This window comes from Malania oleifera, chromosome 9, assembly GCF_029873635.1.
Source record: "Malania oleifera isolate guangnan ecotype guangnan chromosome 9, ASM2987363v1, whole genome shotgun sequence".
Taxonomy (NCBI): domain Eukaryota; kingdom Viridiplantae; phylum Streptophyta; class Magnoliopsida; order Santalales; family Ximeniaceae; genus Malania; species Malania oleifera.
The window spans coordinates 41,716,141-41,729,052 of NC_080425.1; the positions used below are offsets into that span (position 1 = coordinate 41,716,141).

A 12,912-nucleotide genomic window follows, 5' to 3' on the forward strand; every position below is an offset into this window, starting at 1 on the left:
TGGAAGTAGTATTTGGCTAATATAGGATTTTGGATGTTGAGAGAATTTTGCCCTAATCAAGTTTGCCAATCCTTTCTAATTATGACAAATGAATGGTATATATAGGCAAGGACGAATTTTTGACCATTGGGGACACAATGGGCATAATTAAAATTGTTTAAAAAACCATTAAGAATATTAACCCATTTTACCTCATTTAAAAATTTGGTAAAAATTAATTTAACCCGTGAGGTTCGGTCGCCCGCCTAGAGGTTCGGGTGCTCGAACAGGCATAGTCAAAAATTCAACTTTTAATGGTTCGGGTGCCTGAAGAATGAGTTGGTCAGCCGAAACAAAGTCAGTAGCATTGGTTCATTAGTTCGGGTGCCCGACACACGGTTGGGTTAGTCGAACTAAGCACTTCGATCGCCCGAGCCTAATTTGAACACAATTAATCAGTCGCCCAGGTAGTTGAAAAGTGTTCTGACATAAGTTCAGGTGCCTAGGGAAGACATGTTCAAATCAGGTTTGGGTGCCCGAACACTTAAGTCAACATGTTGACTAGTTCGATCACTCGAGCCATTCTACATGGCCTAGGTTCGGTCACCCGAACCGTCTCAACTATTTCCATTAAGTTCATTTTAGCCTTAATTTGATTCCGTTGATATGATAAGTGATGTTGGGGATTTGTGTACTTAGTGTAGGTAGCTAAAGTCCATCTATGGTCAATCTGAGCATACCTACATACCATGCATGATGCAAATTATTATAAGCCATAGGAGTGCACAGTCCATAATTAAATTTACATCCCAGAATGAAGAAATGAAATAATGAATATAAAATACAACATATAATTCTTCATTCTTCGACACGAACACGACACACCATCATGATATGTCTTCTACTCCGAATACACGTGCACAGTGAACTTGCATGCAAGTCTTAGTACAACTATCAGTACCAAGAGTATTTGTCATAATCAAAAGTGGGTGTGACCTATCAGGTCAACAATCTCCCCCTTTTGATGATGACAAATACTTTATGCAAAAGTGGGTACAGCCAAGAAAGGCTCCCCCTGACTTTATGCATAAAGATAATTAAAGTAATGAGTAATAAAAGATTAAGCATGATTAAGCATTGTTTTACTCACTTTTGGGTCTTCTCCCCCTTTTGGCAACAACAAAAATGGTTAAGCAATAAAGTGCAAAGGCAAAGGATGTCATTTAGATACAGAAGGTATGTTGGGAGTATTTAAAAATTCGGCAGCATGTCGTTTGAAAAGAGATCGTTCCCAATCATAACCTTGTACCTAAGTGACTTGTTTGGAGTTTTCATAAACAATATATAGCATCTTTCAATTAATGTACCCAAACAGAATGTGTAGTAAGGAAGTAAGAGTGACATGCAACACATTAATAATCTTAATGTTCTATACTTTCCTAATGGATGATTATGCAAGGATGAAGATTAAATTTTCATTTGGCTTTTACTCATCCTTTCAAAAATGTTTTTATTTAAATTTTATCATAATCATCTTTGGTTGACAAAACAAACATGGATTTCCACAAGGTATAGCATAATGAAAACATGTCGGCCTGATACCAAGTGTTATACTTACGTGGTTGTGAGGCTACCAACTATTAACATACCAATTGTTAAGCTACCAATTTTTGTAGAGGCATGCTGTTTTGAAACGAGCATGATATCAAATAAAGATTTTGCCAAAACATGCACATTGATATCACCTAGTTAATGTACTTTCTTAAAGATACACAAATGAAGGCACAATACATTTTTATTTCTTAGGGCCTAATGATCTTAATGTTAAGAGACTCCCCCTATGAATATGCATTTTCTTTATAAATCAACTTGAGTAAAATTCAAATATTATTTTAGAAACATGACTCAAGTTTTAAAAAGTTTAGCATTTAGAAATTGATATAGAGTTATGTGCAATAATTTTTAAAAAACTTGGCAGCATTTTGTTTGAAACTATGATCAATTCATAAAAACCTACCAATATCTAAGCACTTTAAATATATACGCACAACCAGCTCCAAGGAATTTAAAAATTTCAAAGCAAATGAGCTAAGCGTAAACATTTAAAATCTAAAATTAAATTTCATTTTCCCACACGATATTCAATCATTTTAGCCTTTTGGGCAAATGTCTATAGAAAATTCGGCAGCATGCTGGTTGTAAATAGGATATTTCCCAAAATTAGCCTGCACAAAAAAAATTCTCAAACAAGCAGTATCTCAAGAGTTTAAGGCATGCGAGAACCTAAATCTACCAGCAGACAATTCTTATCAATTGCATCCACCATAAAGGAGGCATTCTACAGTAAACATGCATTTCAATAGTATAGTCATCCAGGCACAAACACGTGCAAGTCTAAGCACTATCAGATAAATATATATATGATTGTAAGAAAAAGCGCGATCACCACAAGATAGAATCTGCGTGTGTACGTGGTGAGCGTGATTGTCAAAAATAAAAGTTGTTTTAAAGTTATTACAGACTGGATAATAATATATATGAATAAAGCATAAAAGTAGATCGGATAAAAGCTGGATATGAAGAGACGGGTCCTCACGATACACCACTAGGTCTCCTCGTCATCGTGATCATCATCCTCCTCCGCACCACTCATCTCCATCTGATCATCCTCCCCAATGTTCTGTCATTCATCTCTCTCAACCGCTCACCGAGGATGTGAAAGTTAGCCCGCACCTCGGACTGGAACTTGGTGAACTCGCTATAAAGAGAGTTAATCCTGGTGTGAGATGAAGATGCCAGCTCTGTCATGGAGCCCCTGAACTGCTAAAATGATGCAGAGAGGTTGGTAATGGCTACCATGATCTCGGTGTTAGACAGCGCATGGGGCAACTCCTGCGGGATTTCCTGAGCTCTTGGGCCTCTCTCAGGTGTAGTGGGTAACCACATGTTGCCTATGAGCTAATATCCCATCAACTTTAGTGTGGTGGAGTTAAAAGTGTCGGAGGGCCTGACTTTATTGATGGTGGCAAATGTGAACCTATTAATCCTTTCCCTAACGAATAGCCTCGACAGAATGCCATCGTAGGGTAAAATGATCCTCTTTAATACGGTCTTAACAAACATCCATCGTAGGATCATCTTGGGGAGATCTAACTTAATTCTAGTAAAGAGGCACCACATCACAAAACAGTCTAAATAGGAAACATGGTCTCTCGATCCTGACTTAGGCAATATATTATATGAAATTAGGTGGTGTACCACCTTTGCCTCTAAGGTCAGGGATCTATAGCTGGGAGTATGTGTCAAGTCAGCTATTGGATTCGTCATAACTAGATTGACGAAGGTGCTTACCGTGAAATCCTGCTCGCCAATCCAGGTGGAGGAAGAGTCAAGGCAGATGAAGTCGCCACGCTGGATGTCAAATGTTTATGCCAGATAAGCATCGTTAAAGTGAATATCAGTCTCAAGAATCCTCAAATAATATCCCTGGCCATCCTGTGCAAGATTGGCGTAGAATAGCCGAATGAGCAAAGGGTACATCCCCCTGGGCTGGAAGACGATGAATTCATACCACCTTTGATAATGAAACATGTCCAGGACATTGTTGAAATGGGTTTGCATGAATTCTATATCTAGGATTTTTCCTAAGATAGGGTCTTTAAGGCGGAAAATCCTATCATACTTAATATGCCGATCGGGTGTAGGGAACCATTCTTCAAGTGGAATACCCGCAGCGGCACATCTATGATCCCTAGTCATAAAAATCTCTCAAGGAAAACTAGGCTGAAAATAGGGGAAAAATGAGGAAGCTCTCAAGAGTATGGGAAAAATGAACTGATTTTCGCAAAAAACCATATATATCAGCGTGGTTCGGGTGCCTGAGCATAAGTTTGGTCGCCTGAACAACTTTAAATATAAACCCTCATTGAGTCTTTTTGGTAGACCGAGCACTGGTTTGGTCGGCTAAATTTTAGGCGCCATTTTGTGAAATTGAGGGTCTACCGCATTAATTAAAAATGAAATGCTTAAACCGGTCACCCAAAATCCACGTTCGGTTACTCAAAGAAAAGTTCGGTGACCCAAATCGAGTTCAGCAGCCCGAAATGTTTTGAACGTGAAAGTTCAGCCGCTCGGAACTTGGTCAACAGACTGGTCAGACCTCAAGTTTGTTCGCTCGAAGTGCAGGTGCACTGTATGGTTCGGTCACCCGAGCTTGGTCAACTTGTTTTGTTTTGACTAGTTTTCCAAAGCTAGGATCCCTATGGTTTATCAACAAGACTTAGGGCATTGATAGGACTTCAAGATGAGTTTAGTTATTTCCTAAAACTCAGACTTGTGCAATGGACAAGGTATGCTTAACTTTAGATACTCATGATTGAGCTTGTGTTAAGCAATTTGAAATTTAGATCCAAGGCAAATAAGCTATGTCCATTTGGAAGTGGATTTTTATTCAAATAGCCAATAATTTAATATTTTAACCAATGTATATATGCATTAATTTCAAATTGGTTATGTACTTGCATATGCAGATTGGCTTGATTTTTCAAAATACTTAGTATGTAAGGTCATATACTCAGATTTTACATTTTTAGCCCCGAGCCACTTCCAAAGCCTTTAGTCAACACAACCCCCTATAGCTAATCCTAACTACTAAGGAAGAATTATGTGATCATGTAATTCCTATTCGAGTAAATTCTTCCTTGAATTTCAAGGGGTTTTCTTTCTTAACAACTCATATCATTTTTCTATCTTTTATTCTTGATGGGTTAGGAGTTGGTGATTCTTTAATTTTCCATACTCGTTTGGGTTTCACACCTTTTCTTTTAAATGGGCAATCAATTTTGTGTGCCCTTTCTTTTTACATAAGATGCATGTGGTGTGAGCGTATGGATTAGAGGAGGTACTAACATAATATTTTGATTCTCTTACAAAGTACCCCATGTATAGGTTCTTTCTTTTCTTATTTTCAATCCCATTATAACATATACCTTCCTTATCTAAGGTCATCTTTTGTGCACCTAACAATTTATCAAAGTTTTCCTTACCTTTAGTGAACGTGTAGATGATCTTAGACTGGTCTTCTATTTTCTTTTCTAGATCTTGAATTTTTGAGTTTTTCAATTCTTTGCAAACATCATGAAGTTTCATAATTTCTTTAGACATAGTGTTTGCTTTATTTTCAAAATCTGCAATAGAGTGATCCTTTTTATCATCATTAGAAACTTTAGATTTCAAAGCAATCAATTTCTTTCCTAATGATTCATTCTTGCTTTCTAGTCTTTTAATTTTCAAATTATTTTCTCTTTCAGCAAGAACTTTTGAGTCACATTCTTTAACGCATGCATCGTACTTGTTTTTCAGCATAGAGTATTTCTTATTTGATTTAACAAGTAATTTATGAGTCCTAATATATTCAACTTGCAGTTCCTCATAAGATGACATGCTTTCACTGTCACTACTATTATATGATTCATAATCAGATACATCATTCAAATTAGCACATGAATCATTTTCATATTTATCTACTAAGGCAGAAGGAACTGAGATAACCTCATCATAAGATAAAGCAGTAAAACACTGGTTACTTCCCTCAAGATCAATGGAGCTTGAGTCGCACAGAGAGATAACATCTTTTTGCATTAACGCTCCATATCTCCTCTCAAGTTCATCCCATACCTACTTAGCATTAATACATGCCATAACCTCACATAAAGCATTAGAATCTAAAGCATGCAGTAAGGTGTTCATGGCATCAAAATTTACCTGTACTAAGTCCCTATCATGATCATTCAGTTCACACTTAAATTTAGGAACATTAGTACACCCAATAGATTTCATAGGCACACAGTCACCCTGATCAATGAATTTTCAAAATTTCCAATTTAAGGCTTTCATATATGCAGTCATTCTGAATTTCCATATAGCATAGTTATCACCATAGAATACAGGTGGGTGTGTGACCAATCTTCCCTCACATGAAAGGTTAACTGGTTTTATTAATAGTGCAATACAACCTAGGGTTAAACTATGCAATCAACAGATAAACATATACGTGTAGTAAAGGTAAAGAGCAGAAATGTAAAGAATACGCACGATATGTTATCGGGATACGGCCAACAGTGCCTATGTCCCCGTCTTGGCCACACCAGCACAAGGATTACCACTATAATGCTCACTTAAACGGGTGGAGCGGCACCTATACAAACTAGGTCAATTCAAGGGGTTGACCTCAACCAACATGCCTAAATAGGATGGCGCACCTAACTTTCCTAACCAGGTCTAAGCCAATTCGGGACTATTCCATAGGACTAGTCTCCCTCTTCAGGCCTGCGCCTAGAATACAACCAATGTGTATAAAATGTGTACACGAAAATTCGCTTCTAGACAAGCAGATATGTGCACCAATACAACTCAATCAATATTGCAAGAACGAATGATATGTAAATATGCTCAGTACTCTAATGTGTGCTAAACACTCAATCACGTATAGATTTTCAGTTTAGATCTATAGTGTATATCCAAGCAATATTTGAAATACACTATATGAATAACACAAAATCAGATTAGGGTTTCAAAATATGCTAAGCAAGTTCAATCAAACAAACTCAATAAGATATTCTAATATACAAAGCACAATGGAGTTGTTTGAAGCACAAGCTTTTTAAAAAGGATTTTTGCACACCAAAATCTAGGTTTAGGTATCTTGCAATAACAATGCAAGAACCACAACCCTCAAAGTATTTTCACACTAGATTTATCAAATAAAATCAGTGGAAGAACTTTAATGCTAAACTCTTAAAGAAAATCAATCAAGCAAGAATTCAAATGAGAGTCCTAGCTAAATAGGTTAAGCACAATAGTCTTAAAAATACTCACAATGCTTAATGAGATCAAGAATGAGGAGTATGTGAGTGTCTGGAAATAGTATTTGGCTAATATAGGATTTTGGATGTTGAGAGAATTTTGCCCTAATCAAGTTTGCTAATCCTTTCTAATTATGACAAATGAATGGGTATATATAGGCAAGGAGGAATTTTTGACCGTTGGGGACACAATGGGCATAACTAAAATTGTTTAAAAAACCATTAAAAATATTAACCTATTTTACCTCATTTAAAAATTTGGTAAAAATTAATTTAATCCGCGAGGTTCGGTCGCCCGCCCAGAGGTTCGGGTGCCCGAACAGATAGTCAAAAATTCAACTTTTAATGGTTTGGATGCCTGAAAAGTTAGTCTATCGGCCGAAACAAAGTCAGTAGCATTTGTTCGTTAGTTCGGGTGCCCGACTCACAGTTCAGTTAACCGAACTAAGCACTTCGGTCGCCCGAGCCAAATTTGAACTCAATTAATTAGTCACTTGGGTAGTTGACAAGTGTTCTAACATAAGTTTAGGTGCCAAGGGAAGACATGTTCAAATTAGGTTTGGGTGCCCGAACACTTAAGTTAACATGTTGATTAGTTCGGTTGCCCGAGCCATTTTACATGGCCTTGGTTCGATCGGCCGGACCCTCTCAACTATTTCCATTAAGTTCATTTTAACTTTAATTTGATTCCCCTGATATGATCAGTGATGTTGGGGTTTTTTGTACTTAGTGTAGGTACCTAAATTCCATCTATGGTCTATTTGAGCATACCTACCTACCATGCATGATGCAAATTATTACAAGCCATAGGAGTGCACAGTTCATAATTAAATTTACATCCCAGAATGAAGAAATGAAATAATGAATACAAAATATAACACATTATTCTTCATTCTTCGGCACGAACACGACACGCCATCATGATATGTCTTTTACTCTGAATACACGTGCACAGTGAACCTGCATGCATGTCTTAGTATAACCATCAGTAGCAAGAGTATTTGTCATAATCAAAACTGGGTGTGACCTATCAGGTCAACAAAATGGATGTGAAAATTGCCTTTCTAAGTGGGAATTTATATGAAGAGGTCTATATGGATATTCCTGAAGGTTTAATGATTAAAGGAAAGAAGCACATGGTTTGCAAATTAAAGAAATCAATATATGGACTTAAACAAGCTTCCAGGAAATGGTATTTTAAGTTTCATGATACCATCACGACCTTTGGTTTTAAAGAAAACGCTATTGATTGGTGTATATGTCTAAAGGTCAGTGGGAGCAAGTTTATCTTTCTAATTCTATATGCTAATGATATTTTACTTGCTAGTAATGATCTTGGCTTATTGAATGATACCAAAAGATTTCTTTCTATGAACTTTGAAATGAAAGATATGGGTGAGGCAACTTATGTGATTGGAATTGAAATATTCCGGGACAGATCACTTAGATTGTTAAGGTTGTCTTAGAAAGGATATATTAATAAAGTTCTAGAAAGATTTCATATGGCTGATTGTAAACCAACTCTTGCTCCTATTTGTAAAGGGGACAGGTTCAGTGTAAAAGATTGTCCACATAATGAATTCGGGAAGAAAAGTATGGAAAATATTTCTTTTGCATCTGTTGTTCGGAGTTTGATGTATGTGCAGACTTGTACGAGACCAGATATTAGTTTTGTAGTTGGGATGCTCGGGAGGTACCAAAGTAATCCTGGAATGGAGCATTGGAAAACTACAAAGAAAGTCTTGAGGTACTTAAAAGGAACCAAACACAGTATGCTCACATATAGGAGAACAGATCAGTTGGAGGTGGTTGGCTACCCCGACTCAGATTTTGCTCGATGTGTTAATAGTCGTAAGTCAACGTATAGCTATTTGTTCCTATTAGCTGGAGGAGCAATATCGTGGAAGAGCGCCGAACAGACTATCATAGCAGCATCTACTATGGAAGTTGAATTTGTGGCGTGCTTTGAGGCTACGATTCAGGCTTTGTGGTAGCGAAACTTTATCTCATGACTTGGCATTGTCGACAGTATAGTCAGGCCGTTGAGAATTTATTGTGATAATTCTGCAGTAGTCTTTTTCTCCAAAAACGACAAATACTCTAATGACGTTAAGCATATGGAGCTCAAGTATTTGGCTGTTAAGGAGGAAGTTCAGAAACAGGCAGTGCTTATAAAACATACAAGAACTGAGCTCATGATAGCAGATCCTTTAACGAAGGGATTGACACCAAAGGCATTTAAAGAACATGTTGATCACATAGGTTTTTGTTGTAATCCTTGATGTATGATAGTGGATCTTTATGTTTTGTTCTATAACATGTATAATGATATCAATAAAAGTATTTCTAAACATTATTTCGATTTACCATTAATCACGTGATTATGGAGATGGTTTACTGTTAAACAGAAATGGTCTTTGACAAAGACATTACATGGACAGAATGGTAACTTCCTATTATGGATCATAGTTAAGTGGTTTATTAGTATTGTGGTACATGAAAGGGAAGATGTTGCTCTAATGATATTTACCACCATGACTCGTACTAATGGGTTGCTTAATTATGATATTATGGTAATCTTATTGAAAAGTATAAATAAGGTAATATTTTGTGCACATTATGGTTATTTGTTAATTCATATTAATATCATTTACATGGGCTAAGTGGGAGAATGTAGGATTTATATCCCAAAGGATATGTCCCATATGAATGATATGGGTCTCACATGTAGGGTATGTGTCCCATATGAGTTTATTTAATATGAGAAATTAATGGTGGAAGTTTGAAGAGATTCCTATATATATATATAAAATATATTAGCTACTATTATGGGGAGTATCTATAAGGGCATGCTATACATCAAGTTAAGCTTTGAGGGTTAGTTACATGGTGATGTTGGCTGCAAAGAAAAGATAGAAAGAAATGAATTGTCCTCTTTCTGCCTCTACTTCTCTAATCATCAGGAGATCCCATAGATCTGGTGAAGGAAAGAAAGAGAAAGAGGAAAAGTGGGAGAAATGAGTTATTCGGATTCTTCGGGTGTTCTTCTCGATAGGTTTGATATGGCCGGTTCTGATATTTAAAGTTTATAGTTTATGATTTATTTATTTTTCACATAAAAGGTTATGGATGTAAAGTTTATAATAATTGAAGATCCTTGGCTGTAGTATATTTATGAAAATGTTTTTACAGTGAGTGATATGGAGCAATAGGGAAGGACGAATTATGTGTTCATGCACATGTTAGAGCATGCTTTCATTCTCTTTGAATGAAAAAAAAAAAAAAAAGAAAGTTGGGAGGTGTTGCTCCTATAAATCTTTTTGTATTGTGAATGTTGTTTCAATTACTATACTTTTACAGGACTTAATCGACGAATCTGTGTGTGTGTGCGCGCAGAATGTTGGCTTAACTAAGTATGTTATTTGGTTCCATCACAGGATCAAGTTATGTACTATGAACTTAGACCCTATGGTGCTCAAGCATCTCTGAATTCCACCAAGAGAATAAATCTATTCCTCCACCCAACTCAAATTGAAAATTCGTTACCCTGGCAACACAAGTGTCGTCTTCTCTCTTAAAATTCATGAAGTTTGGATCCAACCTTTAATTTCCCAATCATATGCGTTGGAAGTACCCATGCAGCCGTTGAAACTAAAAGCGCGTCTCCTTTATTAAATACCCAATCAAAAATTTGTTGAAACCAAAGAAGAAAAGAGTATAGTGCACGCTAGCTAGCTTCCCCGCAACAACAACATGCTCTCTAATGGAATCAAAATCAAAACCAAACAAAAAAAAAAAAAAAAAAAAAAAATGGCAAAATCATGTACTAGTGTGGTTCTGTAGCACCCGTGATCCCATTGCACAGAGGAATGGGCATGGGGCTTAAAATTACAAATTAACCACGATGCTCTAATATTCAAAATACCCATGTGCATCAAGCCCACATGATTGAAATCTTGCACGAAAGCCCTCCCTAACCACTCCACATTCCTTTCATCCCAGCAAACCCCAAAACCCAAGCCTCAAGCATCGCCCACACTAATAGTAATTTATACCTATATAGATGCTGTACCTTCCCTAGCTTCGACCCTGCCACTGTCCAAAACCCCAGCCTAAAACCCTCTAGCTCACGTTTTAACTTCTCTTTTGACTATATATATCCAGAAACTGAAGTTCTTGCTTGGTGGAATTGATTATTGGGAAAAAGTAGGTTTTACCCGTTCATGTTTTCTCCTCTGCAAAAATATAATTGAAAAATTTGTGTTCTGCTTTTGGGCGTTATTTGGTAATTTGAAATTTCGAACCCTGAGGTGTTCATACACCAATGTCAGATCATGCAGCAAAACCTCCTCGCCCCGGGGGGCGCAGAAGCCGCTGTTTGGCGACGACCTCTGTGGTGGTAGTGGTTGTCCTCGTCGCCGTGATTTTGATTCTGGGGTTCACGGTCTTCAAGCCCAAACACCCCATTTCCACCGTGGACTCTGTTTCTCTGAAAAATCTGGAAGTCTCTATGGGCATCCCAAAGTTCAGGGTCTTCCTGAACGTCGTCATCGATGCCGATCTCACCGTGAACAACCCTAACAGAGTCAAGTTCAGATACGCCGGCGGCACTGCCCTTCTTCTGTACCGAAACGATGTCGTCGGCGTTGCCCCAATTCCCGCCGGCGAGATACCCGCCAACGGGGCAACCGGCCTGAACTTGACCCTCACCGTCATGGCCGATCGGTTGCTTTCCAACCCCGGAATTTACTCCGACGTGATGTCTGGGAAGTTGCCCCTCACCACTTCCACTACCATTCCCGGTAAAGTGTATATTTTGGGATCGTTCAAGGTTCACGTAGTCTCTGAGACCACCTGCGATTTAATGATTAATGTTTCAAATCGAACAATTGACCGCTCCAATTGTCGTTACAAGACAAAATTATGAAATGGATGGATTTCAGAATAGTGATTTCTGGGCGTTGTGTAGTGTTTTGTTTTGTTTTTTGGTTTGTTTTTTTGTTTTTTTGTTTTTTTTTTTTCCTGTTATCCTCTTCTGTAATGGAATTTGTAGCCGTAGCTATCTTTTAATTTAACGACTTAATAAATATTTGTTTTTGTTTTTCATTTAATGAAAATTTTATGTTGTATAGATCATTGGCATGACAAAGATATGAGTGCTAAATTAAATCAATCTGATTTGTTTAGATTGATGAGTGCAAATGGCAAATTAAATATGGACACGAGAGAGGCAAATTGGCCCTTGGGAAACGAGTGAGGGACTCAAGGTTAGTATTCCTTAGTATAGTGTCCTTATTCTTTTGTAATTCTTAAGATTGTGCATCCAATTAATACGATTAATTCGTTTAATTTATCAAATTAGTTAAAAAAAATTTATTAATAAAATCTACTTACTCAATCGAACTAAATTATCGCTCATATTGAATTTTTTATCGAACTGAATACTTATTTGATTAAGTCTGTCAATAAAATTATACTAACAATCGTTTACCTGTTTAAATATTCAGTGAAAATTCAAGGAAAATCTAATGGACGGATAGGACAAATTTGGAAGAGCTCCTCTCTTAGATCTTCACTAATAATCATCTCCTCTCTTCAAGAATCAAATCTTCAAGTTGAACTTGGAAGTTGGAAGATTAGACATATTTGAGAAGCCTTTTGAACTTGGTTCTTCTTCTACTTCTGCCTTTGAAGACATCATTTGTTCCCTTACAATTTCGTCGTGACGATAATATTAGGGTTTAGATATAAGATCTCCATTGATGATAACTCTGTTGGGGTACGGGAAAGTCTTTGTTACCATTAGAGGTTTCATCAATGAGAACCGAAGAAATGGATCCTTCTAATCTTCGATTCATAGTTTGGTTTTATCTCTAGGTCACAAGGCCTCAATGAAGAGTGTATATATATATATATATATATATATATATAGAGAGAGAGAGAGAGAGAGAGAGAGAGAGAGAGAGAGAGAGAGAGAGAGGACATGGGGAAGGAGTTGAAAGAAAAAATGAAAGACAGTGCATATATTGAGCCAGAGAATGGTGGGATTAGGAAGGGAAGGATAAATTAG

At 37.0% G+C, this 12,912-nt stretch overlaps 1 protein-coding gene across 1 annotated transcript; it reads left to right on the forward strand.

Moving 5' to 3' along the window:
* Positions 1-10,792: 10,792 nt before the first annotated feature.
* LOC131164232 (uncharacterized) lies at positions 10,793-11,970 on the forward strand. The gene has a single exon (XM_058121263.1). The coding sequence runs from the start codon at positions 11,167-11,169 to the stop codon at positions 11,767-11,769; it is 603 nt and encodes a 200-aa protein (XP_057977246.1). The 5' UTR covers positions 10,793-11,166; the 3' UTR covers positions 11,770-11,970.
* Positions 11,971-12,912: the final 942 nt, after the last annotated feature.

What these genes read in the sequence shown, in the direction of transcription:
- LOC131164232 (XM_058121263.1), top strand. Translation starts at nt 11,167, where the DNA reads ATGTCAGATCATGCAGCAAAACCTCCTCGCCCCGGGGGGCGCAGAAGC.